The 18,408-nt window shown below is 41.9% G+C and overlaps 2 protein-coding genes across 2 annotated transcripts in view; both read right to left on the bottom strand.

Annotated features, from left to right (window-relative positions):
* The window catches only part of LOC108784991 (tigger transposable element-derived protein 1-like), a 26,227-nt gene extending 13,002 nt beyond the window's left edge, over positions 1-13,225 (bottom strand). The window contains 2 exon segments of the mRNA XM_018553956.1: positions 9,044-9,220; positions 13,183-13,225. Coding sequence (XP_018409458.1) covers positions 9,044-9,220; positions 13,183-13,225 — 220 coding nt within the window.
* A 3,043-nt stretch (positions 13,226-16,268) lies between these two features.
* CUNH3orf80 (chromosome unknown C3orf80 homolog) lies at positions 16,269-16,859 on the bottom strand. The gene has a single exon (XM_018553955.1). The coding sequence runs from the start codon at positions 16,857-16,859 to the stop codon at positions 16,269-16,271; it is 591 nt and encodes a 196-aa protein (XP_018409457.1).
* Between the last annotated feature and the right edge of the window lie 1,549 nt (positions 16,860-18,408).

The raw sequence follows: 18,408 nt of genomic DNA, 5'->3' as shown, positions 1-18,408 counted from the left end.
AACGAGCACATATAGGCGATCGGCGGGCTATGGACCCGCTGATCGCCTATATGTGAAACACCCGGTACCGGGTGTTCGCATTGGACGGGTCTTTTCTGCCCGTGCGTGCCCGCTAGGGGGCGCGCACGAGCAGAAAAAAATTGCCGTCTGGAGACGGCAACCCGCAGATGCTGCAGTGCCGTCCGTCCGTTTTTTTACTACGGGCGGACGGCAAGAGGTTAAAGTGACATTAAAGTCAAAAATGTTCTTCCATCACCCCAATGTTAATGTCAGCACTTACCTTAAATTATGTTTCTTAATCTGATCTTCTTCTTTCTTGTCCTTTTCATCTGTCCCTCCAGCGCTGTGGCGGGTCTCCAATCCAGCGCTGACTCCTCTGAGCTTGCTGGCACTTCCTGTCCCACAGTGTCTGCATGCGGGTGCACGCGTCCATAGACTTACCTTGTGTATCTCCTCCCTTCCCCGCCGAAAATGTGATCTGCGCATGCGCCCGCCCCAAGATGCTTTGCGGCCGACCGAGAATTTTCACATTTTCGCCATATATCTACTGCTTGCTAGCAGTAGATATATGCAAAAAAAACCCAGAGGCTTTAATTATACTTTAAGTTGGGTATACACTGGTAGCTTTTTGTACAAACATTCATAGGAAAAATCTCGTCAGAACATTTATGAATGTCATCAGAGATGAGATGAATGTCGCTCAAAATTTAGTTTGATGTTGAAATTAATGGAAGTTGTCGAATGAAAACCACATTCACTGTTAGAATTGCTTTCATTTGAGAACACATTTCCACAATGTTTCTACGCAATTCTACTGGTGTATGGCCTGCTTAAGATTTTTCTCCTTTTCTGCTGTGTCTGAGACAAGTGGAGGAGAATCTTCTCAACGGAATACAGCAAAAAAATGTATTCCATACTCAGAAATACGTTATTATTTTTTTTAAATATGAACAATAATCGTGACTTAATTCCCTAAAGTAATGTTGTATTTTCTGCTACTAGATACGTTTAGAACTAATGAAGACAACTTGGCACATTTTGGCACTTGGGTCCTGATATTCCCAATTCAGAGGTAGTTTTGTGGTGAGAATAGATTTGAAAAGTTTAGCTGTAGATGGTAAAAGAAATCTGAACAGAAAAAATAGGGCTGTCATTATAGCACATTCAGAAAAATGCCTGGCTCTCATGCTATTAGTTTTACAACTTTAAAAAACACTAATCCAGTATAACAGTGCAGATAAAGAGCGCTGACTCCCCTCTGACTTTGGTTACTGCATACTTGTTACAGATCAGAGATTCTGAGAGTATCGAAGACAGAGATGGACAGGAACCAGCATATTTTAAAGGAGATCAACAGCCTACATATTTCTCTTATGATGGGTTCCTTTTAAGAGTATTGTCTAAAATACACATATTACTGTACATTTAAGTGCTTAAAATAAAATGAACAAAGGACCATTTAGATTTGGGAATGTTCTTTGAAGCCATGGGCAGTTAGCCAGCTATTTGTAGGGAGGTTTGACCTGATCATATTTTTTGCTATAAAAAGGACAAATGTACAGATGTGCAACTCTCAAGAGTTAGATGAATATAATTATTACATAACCATAAGCTGTTATGTTTTTGTATTGTGCATCAAACATGCAATACCCTTCATAAGAGATCTCAGCTATTAAAGTGACACTAAACTCAGGAGTTAAAAATGCATTCAAGTACCCTATTAACATAACTGTATCTTATTTGTGTATCACTCAGCTGTAGATCCTCAAATCATCTCTGAATTGGTGCTGACACTGTCCTTCCTTCTGGAGGGGGGCTACTTTTGTTCCCCATAGTTCCTGTGTGTGTTTTAAAGTGCAAGAGTATGGACCATGCAGTGTGCAATGTAGACAATGATATGGTCGTGACTAGGCAATGTACATAGCGTATAATGGGCAATAGTCAGGACTATGTAATCCACAGCACAGTTTTCAGAGTGCAGCCATCAGGAGTAAGTACCCCTTACAATTGTGGTCAGTGGTGAGTGTCCGATAAATCTTTTTGTGTGCCCCATTTTCACTGGTGGCCAGTAGGAATTTCAGAGTTTTCTTTCCTGAGAGAAGCTTTCCAGGTGTCTGCTGATGATGTCAATGTGAAATAATGCAGACTGTGTCATTCCCTGAAAATCATAGTGATATGCTCTGTTGGAAGTCTCACTAGAGCCAGGTGTACCCCAGTGCTTGCTGTAGCAACAACTATGTTCCAAGTTTGTTTGGCCAGCAACAAATAATGCAGTCTGTTGAGCTAATTCGCTGTCTTGACTTTATCCAATGCTTATATAAAGATGGCTGCATTAAGGTGCAGGCATTATCTCGCTAAAAATGCTATTGTCAGTTGTGATATGAATAGTACGCCCAACAATATCCACTTTCTCAAAATAATGCTCTCCAGCTGAAGCCAATCCACACCATGTCTCATACCCAATGGATCCTCAAACCATCAATCCAGGAGTATCTCATAATGGTTTCTTAAGTTCCTGACAGTTCTGCTCTTTGCTTTAGCAAGAATGATCTAAAGACCGTTCTTTGCCACTTAATTGTCTTTTCAATTACTGCCCTTCACCAGGTTGAGTTTTTATCCAGGAATAGCTTTACTGCACCAGTCCACTCTCTACCTTGTATCTGTAAGCTTGTGATTTTGATCTGGTGAATGTGTCTGCTTGAGATGCTGGATCACCCAGCACTGCCTCTCACACACAGAAAGCCTGATTTAGTACCAAGAACTAGTTCTCACAAACATCATTTATTGTTTGATTGTTTACTTCAATGTGATTAGTGATACAGAATGCTTTAATCTATCTATCTATCTATCTATCTATCTATCTATCTATCTATCTATCTATCTATCTATCTATCTATCTATCTATCTATCTATCTATCTATCACAGAAAATGTAATCTTGCTAAACTAATGTATCAATAGCTACCAAAATGGTGAAAATGCTTATGAATGCTGTTGTGTATTCACTGTATATAATATTTGGTATAGATCATGCTTCGGTGATTAAAATAGAGCCGAAGTCAAAACATTTTTACTTTTGGATAGAGTAAGGGAGGGTTATAAACCCTGTCTGCTTTTTTTTGCCGTCTACGCCCCATTGGGGAGATTTCCCTCCACCTCCTGTCTGATAGCCACAACAGGAAGTGAGATAACATCCCTGATGGTCAGCAGGGTGACCAAAACTAGTGTCCCCATTGAAAGATTTTTCTTTCACTGTCAGTGATAACAGTCACCCAGACAAATAGAGAGATAAATCTCCCTAATTGGGACCCAGACAGCAATGAAAACCTTACAGGTGTTCTAACCTTTCTCGACTCTATCCAAAACTAAAAAAAATAATGTTTTGGCTTCAGTTGTACTTTACTGTCTTAGACTGTTGTCACTAAACATTTCTAAAAGGTGTCATTGTTGTAATTTTTAAAGATAAAGGTGAAGTTCCTACATGCGCAATTTTAAGGCTTGACATGTTTGGTGTCTCTTTACCCGACGTGATCCTGTCTTTTATATTTTACCCAAAAATTTGGTAATAATAAATGTTTTAGAATTTAATATAGGGGGAACTGTTTTTTTAAACAAGGAGAATAAACTGGCACCTCCGATATAAAATCAGCACAAGAGAGCTTTCTTGAGCCAAGAAATGTAAACATCATTTATTTCCAATCCGATCTTTAACTGGGCACTTTCCCAAAGCTCTGCATAAAAAATATCTTCGTTGTTCATCAGATAAATGCTGGGTATCATTTTAAGAGTGCTTGTTAGATGCCACAAATGTATGCACATACACGGAGACACATTAACAGGAATAAACCTCTGCAGTCCATAATTTCATGCTTGGAAAACTAAACTGAGATTAACAATCTAGCTAGTTCTGTCTTCTGCAGAATGAACTGGCTGACCAACAAAGAAATACAACTGACTCGAACATTTTTCTAGGGACTCAATCAAATTTTGCTATTTTGGCTGCGATTTTCTACTTTGAGCAATCTGCAAATCAGTAATCATCTGTAATCGCCTCCATAATCATTACTGAATTCAGATACAGTCACTGGAAGAATTAGTGAATGTGTCAAGTGGGGGCTGGAGTGTTTGCTAGACAGGAAGACACACAACATTTTTCATGAGAAAAGCCCAAAGCTATGCAAAACTTGTAACAATGTGAAATGGCTTCTTCTATCGACTGACTGCCCATTGAAAAATGAAAGCGGCCACTAATTATTTAACAAATTAGGTCATTTTCAACCTAATCTTCATGTGAGTAAAGACGTAGGGAGGGGCGGCTAAACAGCGCATTTTGTATGTGATAAGGAATAGGTAAATTGACATATTTTGATCTTGTCAAAGCATATATTACTCCTTGGGTGTCTGTTTGAGTTTATTATTCATATATGTAATATTGTGACAGCTCATGTCTGCTCCATTGGTTTGGGGTCCCCCTGTTTGTACTCCAACACTTGCCCATGATATAACATAGCAGCCACAACTTGACCTAGAGTCCACACAACTTTAATTGTATATATATATATATAATTAATAGTAATTGTATTATGTTTTAAGATATCATTTTATGCGTATTTCCACTTTCGCAACTGATTTGGGATAACACCTATTTTATATTTGTTACATGTTCCCATTCACATAGCATAATCTAAACAAATATTTACAAAATGTTTCTTGCGGTTTAAATTGTATTTACTTGGGTTAGGGTTTGTTGGCTTCTTAATGGTTAAGGTTTCTGCTTGCTTCTCCTTCCTTGTAATGCTAGGAGAGACTATGAGGGGTTTTGGGACCCTGTCTGTACTGTGCTGGCTCAATTTATTATAATTTGTAAAGTAGATCTGAACACTGCTTTAACCCTAACAAAGGGTTAAAGGATTACAACCCTGGTGTCTCCATTGTATGTTATTGAAGTTAATGAGAAAAAAACAATCCTCAATTTTTAGTCCTAAGTCTTTCTATAAGGATAGATCAATGTGAAGTTGCTACAGGAAAATGTGGATTCAGCCATGTGGGTTGCTCTAACAAAACACCTAAAAGGTAAGAAATATTTTTTAGTATGCTGTGTGAACGGGAACACACAACAAGCATGTGGAGGGGTTTTCCCAACATTGACTGCAAAAGTGGAAATATACTTTTTACAGTTTTTTTCTTATATATCTTGTATTTATCGCTAGTAACACCTCGCAAAACTACTGATGGAGCAGAACATATATCTGTGAAATGCATTAGGAGAGAAACCGCTCCAATGATCACTTATTCAGACTTTATTGACATCGGAAAGGAGATAATCTGTTTTTTGAGATGTATAATGTTAAAGTGACACTAAACTAAAAACAAAATGTAGCTCAGAGTTATAATCTCAATACAAATTAGCTAACTAAACATGAGATTGTAGTTCATCACAGGAGCGAGCTTGGAGTGGTGACTACTTTACAACACACACAGGGACCATGGGGAACAAATGTAGCCACTCTCCAGTAGGAAGGACTGTGTCAGTATGAATTCAGAGATCATTTGAGGATCTACAGCCGAGTGATACACAATAAGATACATTTTTATTAATAGTTAGGGAACCTGAGTGCCTTTTTAAGATTTAACTACTGAGTTTAGTATCACTTTAAGAGGATAATAGTAGCAAATAGGTGATAATCTGCTTGGGTATCTGTCATGGAAGGATAAAATATGCAGCTGTATAATAATCACATCTGTAAATGTATGCAGATATTGTAAGTGCATTTCCCCGTTCCCTTATAATGGAGACGTACGTCATTGCGGCTGAACTTCCATACCCTACAGATTAAGTAATGGCCCAATAGGACAAGCACATTCAGATAGTTAAAGTGATATTAAAGCTTCACTTTTTAAATTTTTTTGCATCTTGGAGGCTCACCCTCTTATAAATCGTCTGATCTTTTTCTTCAAAAAGCTTCTATTCCTCATTTTCTAGTGGGTCCCTGGAGCACTCATTTCCCCGCCCCCTTGCACGGGTGCCCCCATCAGCTAAGTGGCTGCTTTGGAGGCACCTGTGCCTGCGTGTTCCTACGGTGCTGTGTGAATCCATAGACACACACAGCCCTGCGGCAGGGGACGCTCCTCCTCTCCCTGTGGCTCCTCTGCCCTCAGTATCCTCCCCCCGCAACTAGGAAGTTCGGGGAACAGGATCGCTTCAGGGACTGTCGGTGGTGACAGCGCTGACAGGTAAGTGTGTGGGGGACACACAAAAAAGTGCTGATCGTTCGTTTTTTTACCTTAATGCAAAGAATGCATTATGGTAAAAAACTATCAGCCTTCAATACTACTTTAAAGCTGTCTAATGTTGATGAATGGCCAACCATGCCGACATTGATTACTGAAAATCTTTACACATGAATAGTTAATACAGTGTTTCCTGACTCTTTTTTTCAGTCAGGGCACCCTTTGAAAGTATGCAAAGACTCAAAGCACCCCAGTCTTAAATGTAAAAAACGACATGTGGCCCCTTCAAAATCCATACCAGTCCATAGGGGCCTGGGACAGATTTTAATAGGGGGAACCCACACAAAAACACAACCAAAAGTGAGCAGCCCCCCTTTAAGTCAGACACCCCCTGCACATTAGAAGCCTCCTTCACATCGGACCCCCCCCCCTCCTTTCACATCAGAATCCTACTTTACATCAGGAGCCCCCCTTAACATCAGGGAAAGGCATGATGCGGTGTGAAAATTTCGAGCCACCCCTGAGGAAGCCAGTAGGCACCTTGGTTAAGAAAGGCTGGTTTAATCTACGCATTCCAATCAACAGTGTGATACTTTCAACAGGAGGGTTATCTAAAATTTTCAATACACAAGCAAAATATTAAAGTGTGAACATTATTACCCAATACATGGCCGGCATAAGAATAGTGGCCCCTTATTCTTCAAATCAGGTGCAGCTTCAGAGAGCATATATCACAGTGAATATCTCTAGGAGGCTGATGTTTATAACTTCCACCCAGCGAATAGCTGAGCAAATGTTATTAGCATGGCATTACTACCACTAGATGGAACCGAGGAACATAGGAAATTCCAAAGCTCCTTGGCTCCATCTAGTAGCCATAATGTTGTTTAGCTATATACTCAGTGGTAGTTTTATACATCAGCCCCTTGATCTTTTGGATGTTTGCATAAGAGCCGAAGCATGGGCTGGCAGTCTAGGATCTTCAGCGTTTCCCTAAGGCTTGGTATGTAGGCAAGGTTTCTTTGTATGTATGGTACAATGTGAAGACATGTGAATTGCTCATCTTCACCAATCCCTCTTTTGATAACAGAAAAATGCCATGCACCTCATAGACAATTAGCTTAGATGTGAGCTTAGTACATTCCAAACTTTAATCAAGGCTTTCATTGGTTTAAATGGTATTTCAAAGCGCTATTAATAGACCAGAAAGGCATCAAATTCTAAAAAATAGTTTATTCTCTTCCCTCATATTGCATGTTTTCAGTACAATCTTTCCAATCAACCCAACGAAAGAAAATACAGGGCATATGAGCTAGCTTTAAAATCAAGTACATAAACAGGTTTCTGCTTTTGCATGTCTACATTCGTTCATAGAAATTTTCCATTAGCCAGTACAAAGTCGAGGAGACCATTTTGTCGGCTGAGCCAATGCCCGGCCTGACCATTTAGTAGAAACTTGTGACATCACTAAGGCATGAAACAATCAGAGATGTCAGTTATTCAAACTGACCTGCTTTACTAAATGTATTCATAAACATCAGTCAACCGTTACCGAGACTTAACGCCCAATTGAACATTCACGTCAAAGCAGCTAAATACAATTATAGTCTTCCAGTTAGCTTTCTATGAAAGCAGCCACATCCTGAGTAGAAAAGCCTCTCCCATCGCAGCATGCTGCAGAGAAGGAACATTGCTCTCTGTGTGGAAGCAGTGGTCTCTCTGCAGAGATATGACACTTCCCCTGTCAGAGCTAGAGATCTTTAATCAGTGAAGCTCATGCCCCATGTTAAATGGAGAGCTCTAGCTCTGACTTGGCAGGGGGCATGCCATTCCTCAGCAGAGAGACCCCTGCTTCCACACAGAGAGCAAGGTTCCTTCTCTGCAGTATGCTGGCAGGACACAGGCTATTCTAACCTGCTGGGGGCTGTTTTTAAAAGGATACACACTGTAAGACTTTGAACACCTTAGGCTCTGTTCACAATGCTTTACACAAGGTTAAGGATCTTTATTTTTAGCCATGTGACTGTTCGTTTCAGATCTCATTGGGCACAAGAGAAAATAACTGTCACGTTTTGTTAAATAAAGATCCTTATCCTGGTGTTTTAGCTTTGTGAATTGGCCCCTTTTATTTTAATGCACAGGGAATGTATTTTGCTGATTTCAACTGAAAGTTCAATTGGCCTTTCACCAGATGTCACCGGGGATGTTTATGAGGAGTAAACTGAATCAAGATTCCAATGCAGTGCTACCATTGAACTGATGACATTAGATCAGTGCTGAAGGTTGGGATCTTGGCTGGAGCACTGGGAAATCTTAAATTACATTCATCGATTAGAAATGATCCATTAACCAGTACAAAGTAGAAGAAGCCATTTTGTGAACGAAACCATTGCCCGGTCTATTCCAGATCAATGCATCCGTTTGGAGTCTTGGCCGGGGGGGCGGGGGAATTTGAGAACAGATTAATATATCTTGCTTGATTTATCAAGCTCTGCACACAGAAGATCTGATGAAGTGTTGCAGGTCTGCACTGTTCAGTGGGTGCACATGTCAGGTGGGAATGTGATTTCTGAAGATCTGATTAATGGAAATATAATCACCCTTTGTGTGTGGGTAACTTAGAGCTGGACACCAGGCATTTAGAAAAGACACATATTGTAGCAGCTCTGTATCTATTCATACATCATTAATGTATTTATTACAATGTAAGCGTGTAGGTACATACATTGGACCTGGTATCAGCCTCATGCAGTCCCCTGTGCACAGAGGCGTCCCCATAATGAGGCAGCATCTCATTGCGGGAGGTGACTAACAGCACAGCTTGGCTCTTGCCCAGATGACAGTTCGTTCCCCTTCTACTGGCCGGCCAGGTGGCGAGAAAGGTAAGGACGGCCCTGTCTGTACATCAAACTGGGAAAGTGAGAAGTAGAGAACCAGGACAAGGAGCCAATCAACTGTGCTGCAGTACTCATGGGCTAAACAGGAACACGCTGAAAGGAGGAGACAGCAAAGTGTCTAAGAGATTAACTCATTTATTTGCTGCTTCTCTTTTCACAGGGTGGGAGAGGGACATGGCATGTAACTGTTACTTAAAGAAGAACTCTGGGCATAATTATTCCAAACCCTTGCAGTGGAGCTACCCCCCGCACTGCAAGGGTTAAGAGCTTGTTTTGGTCTAGGGACGAAAATAAAAAACATGTACTTACCTGACTATTAGTGCCAGCTGGCTGTTAGAATGGTCCCTGCCCGCTCGTTCCCTCTTCGCTTCAGCGGTCTATGGTCCTGTAAATCAAGTTCTATACAGTGTATAGGACGTGAGGACACTAAGGGACATTCCATCGCTGGAGCGGAGGAAGAGAACGGCAGGAGGGACCAGAGAAGCCGACAGCCAGCTTGGAGGTTCAGGTGAGTATATCTTTGTTATTTTCGTCCCTAGCTCAAAACAAATACATAACCCTTACAGTGTGGGGGTAGCCCCACTGCAAGGGTTAAGATTATGCCCGGAGTTCTTGTTTAACTGCAGCCAAGAAAAATCAGGTCTTCTGTCCTGCCAGACAGGGCTGTGCTGTGTGGCAGAGCTGTCTAAATCTCAGGAAAGGATGAACTGGAGTGCAAATCCTTCAGCAAGTGAAATAGTATGTAGCTGTATGTATTTGATTTGAGCATTTAGCGGTTCATCTGGAATTCAGCTTTGAAGCAGACACACCAACGCATATAAAGTTATTCTACATGCATGCTAGTAGTCTTGCCAGGGATCAGTAATAGAATAAGTAAAATATCTATCCTGAAGAAACTTCTGCTCCATGTTCTCCTGGGGGCTAATCATGTGACCATCATCTAGCAACTGGTCATGTGATCTCAGCCAAAGGGCCTTGGAGAGCGATTTTCAGGGAGAGGGAGAGGGAGAGGGAGAGGGAGAGAGCGAGAGAGCGAGAGAGCGAGAGAGCGAGAGAGAGAGAGAGAGAGAGAGAGAGAGAGAGAGAAGACTCTGTATGAAGATAGATACCCTGTTTCCCCGAAAATAAGACCTAGTACTATTTTTGTGAATTGCTAAAATATAAGCAGCGGAGGGAGCAGAGACGCATAAGCCTATGCTTCCTCTATAGCGCCGGCTCCTGTCACAGGCGGAGTGATACCAAATGCACTCCGCCTGTGAGGAATTGATAGTGAAAGTGCGCTTCGCTCATTCTGGCCAGCGATTGGTTAGCAAATTGCTCTTAGAAAGGTACCAACACCCCTGATTGCCCTGATCACCATATTTTTGTACATGAATACATGTAGTGTGTTGTATATTTAAAAAAAAAAAAGACCTACCCCGAAAATAAGACCTAGTGTGTTATTTTGGGCCAAAAAAAATATAAGACAGTGTCTTATTTTCGGGGAAACACGGTAGATAGATAGATAGATAGATAGAGAGATGAGAGAGATAATAGAGAGAGAGAGAGAGGGAGAGAGAGAGAGAGATACATACATAGATATAGATGGACTGACTGTATGAAGATAGATAGATAGATAGATAGATAGATAGATAGATAGATAGATAGATGGACTGACTGTATGAAGATAGATAGATAGATAGATAGATAGATAGATAGATAGATAGATAGATAGATAGATAGAGTATTTCAGCAACTCTATGACTTATGCTTTATTTATTCCAGCTAGACTGTATACATACATGTCACTTTCACTCTGACTGTAGCTTAGCCATTGGTCATAGTCATTTAGGTAACTGAATAGTGTTCCTTTGAGAAAAGAAATGCACATTTGTAGAAAATGAATGTGTAAATGTACGTGATCGCTGTGGTGTGATGTATATGGAATGTCTGACTGCTACAGGATGTCTGTCTATGGTTTGGGCACACAAAATGGCTACCCCGCAGTTTGTAGGTGACAGATCCACGTTAATTACAAAATGCTATATAACCATCCCATTGGCAACAATAGCACCATTAGCTGCCTCAGTATCATCTAATCTTTAAGCACAATCAAGTTCATGGCTGACATAAATAGGACGGCACCTTGTTTAGGGCACCCATACTTAAAGATCAAGCTCTCACTGAATCAGAATAAAATAGCTGCCAAACAATCTGAGGGACCAGCATTTACACACGTCAAATCCAAAGGTAATTCATTCAGATCTGACACCTAAGAAATAAAAAGATCTACTGGGAGAATAAATCATACTGATACAAATGTACAGAAATGTATTTCAAATGTTTCCCCATTTGGAAGGCCTGAGCTAAACCAATAAGTGCTAAAGAAGGCAGTGAGAGGTCAATGCGCTGTTAGTTTCTTTTTACGTTTTTATGAATGAAAGAGGTAATAAGCAAAACCCATCTATGTTTATGGCTGTCAAACTGCCAGAAGCAAGCATAATATTTTGGCAGAACGAGCTACAATATTTCCTCCTCTCGATGATCCACTAAAGAAGCAGTGCTCTGTATATAAAATGATGCACCTCGGCTCCAAACCCCTTTCATAGCAATACCAAGGGATTCTGCCAAGCTTTCCCGCCATTTGTCTTCTCCTCCTAAGTTACAATCAGTTCTACACCTTATAATTTTTTACTTGGTCTTTGCAGACTAATGGGCTTGTTTATTACAGCAGGCCATAGAACAGAAAGGTGTGCAAAGTGCAACTGCCCAAAATCAACCAATCATCTTAATTTGCTGTAGTCAGATCAATGAAAGATAAAGTCTGATGGGTTTCTATAGGTTACAGCACTTGGCAATATCTTTTCCCTACCTTGTTAATAAGCCCTGAAAACCTCTCTATTCTAATACAACGGAGTTCATAAGAGCACCATTTTACTAGAATGGAGAAGCCAAAATACGGTGGAATCTCATCCAGCAGAAAAAGGGCCCGTATAGCAGGAAATTGGAGGAAACCTATGTGCTCCTACAGTATATAGAAAAGTCTCAAACGGGGGTCCACTTGTTATTATTAGTGGAAAACCACTCTGAGTACAGAGTCCAACTCTTTATGGGGTACTGTTAGGAGGCAGCAAATTTAAGAGCGGCCGTTGTTCTGGAAATTCCAGAGATACTGCGATCTAAAGAGATTTAAATCTGTCCATTATTGAATCCATAAAACCTTTTCCTGGATCCCCCTGAGCACCTCTACACTATATACTAGGGGCATATTTATTTAGCAGCAAATTCTCCAACCTTACACTATATTTTTCTTGCCACCTGAACACTTGTAGGAAGATCTGTAGCCTTTTTTAAAAACCACATACGCCTCATTAAGCCACATTCAAAGCTGTCCAGCCAACATCTGGATTTCCCATTGTTCAATGGGAAATCCAGATGTCAGTAACATTTGCCATATTTATTTCTGGCCAAAGTCACATTAATCAGTCTTTAAACATTCAAAGTTTTCAAAAAGCAAACCACTGATTCTATCAACACCGTTGTTACCAATACAAACCAGCTCCCGCTCAATTATCACCGTACATTCACCACGCTACAAAACGAAGACTACATCTCTCTAGCTTATATCATCATATGCATAGGCTAGCGTAAGCCCTTTAGACCAAACAAGCATGAGTCTATAGGCCCAATTCTAGAGCATGGTCAGTGAATGAGGTCATATTCAGGCACATTTGACTTTAATATAAATATGCCCGTCAGTTGCTTAACAAGACAAGGAGAAATGTGTGGTGCCCCACATAAAGCAATCAGCAGTCATCTCTTCTCCTGATTATTGCAGAATGATGAAAGGCATACTCTGATTGGTTTTCCTGAGCTATTCCACACAAATACTCCTTGTGCTACAATATTTTCAAATTATTATACCATTTGATTCCTACTATATGGGGCCAAAACCAATACAATTCTTAAATTGGCTTGACTGTGTAAGCAGAAAGCAAAGCAGTCACCAAGCTGTGAATAATGCATATCATTCAGTGTGTTCCTACATCTTTCTGTATTACAAAGACAACGTGTACCTTTCTGGCAATTAGAACCCACATCCACTGCTTCTCTGTGCATTGCTGGTCTGAGTAGTCTAGTGCAATGGACATCAGACCTCCGCAGCCTAGAAACCCTCCTGCACCATTCTGTGAACTTTGCTGTACATCTCCTATTTATCACAGCGGTTAGTCAGGCACCTGACAGAAGTCTATGGCTTGTATGCTTGTTCTTATATATATATTGAAGTACAAAACTTCAGATAAAGGCACAAAGGAGTTTACCATCATAGCATCACTAGCAGATTGTTATGGTAGTAAACGCATCCTAAGTACCTCACTCTGTGATTTCCAGAGTGCCTTATTGCCTGCAGGAGAGCAAAGTGATTAAAGCGTACGTCAGACAGAATAACATAGATCTCAGGCACTTGCGATATAACTAATAGATAACAAGATGTAATGTGAAGGTTAATTCATTGTGTCTGTTTCCAGAACTCTGTCCCACTCCAGGAGTTTCTAGCAAAATGATATCTAGGAGTTTATTGATTATCCTGTAAAGGATGGAAGTAGTCTTTCTACTGACAAAGGCTTCTGCCAGAGACTGGTTGCAGAATGCTGAGTCTTGCATCCGATTAAGTCAAAAAACAGAATTACAGCAGCAAATCCTCAAACTTTTTTTCTCTCCAAGGAATTGGGAAAGTTCCTCGGTGGCCAACCAAGGATCTGATCAGAAAAATCTATAGAAGTGCTATAGTGCACTATACTAGAGTGCAAATCCACCATTCGTGGTTCTTGCAGAAAGAAAATGCAGGTTGCATTCCAAAATGGACATGACAAGGCTGATGATGAAAACAGGCAATATGGGTCCAGAGGGGAGCTCTGCACAGCTGAGATTATCCATTAGCTGCCAAGTATTACCTACAGTAAAACTGCAGTCAGGAGGCTAGAGGTAAGTATGTAGATCATAATAGATAGCAGTGCAAAATGAGCTACTACATAGAATCTGCGTTTCAAATAAAGATGTATGCAACAGAGTATTGCAAGAGATATGGATGCTGCAAGGTGAGTGGTGTATGCAGCAGGAGCATTACCACTGCAGCATATAACTTGGACACATAGACATGAAGCGAGGACTGCACAAAACAAAGAATGGTTAGGCCTTTTAGCTTCACTGCTCTTACTACCGAAGAATGCTTTGTAATGGATCCCAACTGTTAAATCAGAACATTGAGCTTATTGACTTCCGGTTGTGTCTACATCAAAACTGTAAAAAAGTCAAGTTTGCTGCAGTGTATACAACTCCAGAATACATTTGGCCCTCCAGTTGCTGATCAGCCAGACCGTTAAGTTTACACAGCGACAGATGGGACGTCTTCCTTTAATGGAGGCTTTTACCTGCAGCCTTGATGAATAATAGAGGTAAGTTAACCTGTGTCTGTCCAGCTGCAATGCAACTGAAAATGTCTGCATGCCCTGTTACAGAGCAGCAGGACAGGATGGAAGTTGTAGTTCAGCTACCGCTGTAAAGCCACAGATTGCCCATGGCTGATCATGAGGCTGATATTGAATATTCAGCTGGGGCACTAAAGGACATTTACAGGAATGAGGACATTATAGGACAATAAGGGAGGGGGGCACAATTACTGCAGAAGACAATACAGGACAAGGGGGGCATGCAGATTAGATCAATATAAAGGCTGCAACAGAACAAAAAAAACATCTAAACCAATGAGCATTATGTGTTACTGGCCCGGGTCAGCCACAGGTTGCCCAAGGCTGACCATTATTTAAATATATCAAATATTCAGCTGGGGTACTGGAGGACAATGACATGAATGAGGACATTATGGGACAATAAGTGGCTGGCACAGAACAAAAAAGAAAAAAAGAATTATTAAACATGTGTTACTGCCCCAGATCAGCCACAGGTTACCCAAGACTGATCACTATTGAATAGGAAATAAACGGTTGGGGTACTGGAGGACAATGACATGAATGAGGACATTATAGGACAATAAGGGGGTACTGTTACTGCATGAAGGGGTGCAGAAGACAATACTGGACAAGGGGGCATACAAATTGTATCTATAGGAAAAGATGTTAACTGATGAGCATTAAGTGTTACTGGCCCAGATCAGTCACAGATTGCCTAAGGCTGGTCATGATTGAATATGAACTATTTAGCTGGGGCACTGGAGGACAGTGACAGGACTGAGGGCATTATAGGGCAATAACGGGGTACAGTTACTGCATGAAAGGTAGAAGACAATACAGGACAAGGGGGGCATATAGATTAGACCTATAAAAAGGCTGGAACAGAATAAAAAAAGATCTAAATGAATGAGCTTAAGTGTTACTGGCCCAGGTCAGCAACTGGTTGCCCAAGGCTGGTTGTTATTGAATATGAACTGTTTAGCTGGGACACTGGATGACATTATGGGGCAGTAAAGGGGTACAGTTACTGCATGAAGTGGCGCAGAAGGCAATACTGGAAACTAGAACATATAGATTAGATCTATAAAAAGGCTGGAATAGAACAAAAAAAGATCTAAATGAATGAGCATAAGTGTTACTGGCCCAGATCAGTCTCAGGTTGCCCAAGGCTGATCATTTTTGAATATGAACTGTTCAGCTGGGGCATTGGAGGACATTATGGGGCAATAAAGGGGTAGAGTTACTGCATGGAGTGTAGAGGACAATACAGGATATGGGGGGCATATAGATTAGGTCTATAGGAAGGCTGCCACAGAATAAAAAAAAGATCTAAATGAATGAGCATTATGTGTTACTGGCCCAGATCAGCCTCAGGTTGCCCAAGGCTGGTCATTTTTGAATATGAATTATTCAGCTGGGGCACTGGAGGACATTATGGGACAATAAAGGGGTACAGTTACTGCATGGAGTGTAGAGGACAATACAGGACATGGGGGAATATAGATTAGGTCTATAGGAAGGCTGAAAAAAATCTGAATTGATGAGCATTATGTGTTACTGACCCAGATCAGCCTCAGGTTGCCCAAGGCTGGTCATTACAGCACAATGCAGGACAAAGGGGGCATATAGATTAGGTCTATAGGAAGTCTGAAATCTGAATTGAGCATTGTGTGTTCCTGGCCCATGCCGGTTCAGTGTGAATACGGAGGCAATGTCCCATTCCCGGTGGCAGCGCTGTCCCCCGGCTGGGATGGGATCTGGGACACCGGCAGGATGACCTGGTTTGGTCTCATGGACTCTTCATAGGTGGGTAGGTATTTAACCTCTTCATAGCTGGGCAGCTGCAGGAAGACGGGCGAGGAGATGATCCGCAGTTCGTGTTCGGAGAGGTGCCGGACACTATCAATGAGCGAGTCCTGCGAGCTGGTCTCGTTGAGCAGCCCCGGGCCGTTCTGCCCCCTCGGCTGGGGCCGGGTGTACCTGCGGGGGCTAGGGCAGATCATCCGCTGTAAGAAGTAGCCGATGGCAAAGAGCACCAGGAGGATGAGCAGCCCGGACAGCTTCCTGACGAACCAGCCCACGTTGTCCAGGAAAGTGTGGAAGGGCAGCTTGCAGCATTTGATCTCCGTGTGGCTGACGTTCCCGAATACACAGCAGCCCTCCTTGTCTCCGCACAGCAGATCTCCGCAGCTCCAGCCAGCCTGGGACTCGGGCAGAAGATGAGAGCAGAGCAGCAGCAGGGCTGCGATCACCGCCGAGCCCTCGGACAAGCAGTGCACCATCCTCAGCCTCCGGATCAGGCACACTGCAGCATGCAGCACACTTTACAAGTGTCACATCTTCATCAGTCTTTGGGGAGGGGAGATGAGGACTGGAGAGCTGCAGCCCCCTGCAATAGACTGCCAGTGCTACTGCTGCTGCTACTGATAGCCTTTCCTCAGGGTTTCTTGTCCCAGTGACCTTGGGCTCAGACGACTCGATCATCGTATGAATGCTGGTGTGTACAGCAGCTTCAGATATCAGAGCCAACCCAGCCTCATCATCATCATCATCCTCATCAGCAGCAGTATCAGCATCACACACTGGAAGCAGACCAGATCAGAGACACATCAGGGAGCGCAGAGTGAGGGAAGTGACAATCAAATGGCATCTCTCATTGATTGTGCTCTCCCTCTGCCAGCCCTGACTGTCATTATCTCAGGTGTATGGACGATCACTGACACCTTCATTACAGCAAAATGTCTCTACAGGTGAATGAGAGAACACAGCATGACCAGGGATGGGATGTCACATTGCTTTATTATGCCACTGTCAGGGCAGAACGTGATGATGTGTCTATGATCTTTCTATGATCTTCTCTCCCTTTTGTATTGCTGATAATGATGAGCTGCCTGGCTCCAACTATGCATATACTGCTTATTTACTGATTATATGTCTAGTGTTCTATATGTCCTAAAACAGATCAGGTAATATAGATTGTGATATTTTACAATACATTCATAACTAAAATCTGTCATTTGTATAGAGGGGGGCATTGGCCATCAGACAGAGCAATGCTGCTTTGGTATAAGCTGGTAAGTGCTTTGTTACATGGAACTCCATCTATTTAAATGACCAGGTGAGCATAAAGTACAGTGCAAATCAGATTGGCTGCATGCCAGTCTATGTTATCCATTGCTGTCTGGTGGTACCTGCAGTCTGCCTTCTTCTGTAGATTGCTGCTTGGGTCCAGACTACAGCAGGAACTTATGAATATTGATTGCAGAGGACCCCAATTCGGAGGCTGCATCCTAAACACAAGGCAGATGGGTTCCTTGGGTCACCCTTGTAAGAGGCAGTTTGTCCTTGTATAAATCTATGGACTGTCACAGTGTCACTTTGTCTGTGCAGATTTTACTGCCAAACCAGACTCCCTAGAGGTAAAGAAACAGGGTGCCGTTAACTCTTATGTGTGCTCCAGGTGTTTAAAGAATTCTCAGATCCAGCAGTGATAATGTTGTCTTCAGATGAGCTTCGGGGCTTCCATGCTTTGGTCCATGGACCAAAAAGTCTTATTTGAGAGCACATTCAGTACTTGAACACCTTCTATATGGCTGCGGTTTGGTATCTAAGGACAATATTGGCAATAAACAGCAAAAAGTCCTAGTAGACCCAAAATGTTATGAAGCAGAGCAAAGGGAGTGAATCAAAGGGAAGAACATAGAATTCTGTAACCTCATGGCAGCCAAGCAGATTCTGCGTTCACTGTATTGGTGAATAAAAGGAAGAATCCTATTGGTTGCTGTGGGGCAGCACAGATGGTATGCCACATTATTTCCATCACACTCTACT

Source organism: Nanorana parkeri, unplaced genomic scaffold (assembly GCF_000935625.1).
Source record: "Nanorana parkeri isolate BGI_ZX_2015 unplaced genomic scaffold, ASM93562v1 scaffold136, whole genome shotgun sequence".
NCBI classification, from domain to species: Eukaryota; Metazoa; Chordata; class Amphibia; order Anura; family Dicroglossidae; genus Nanorana; species Nanorana parkeri.
Note: the sequence above shows the minus strand (reverse complement) of the source record. Positions and strands in the feature narration are given on the sequence as shown.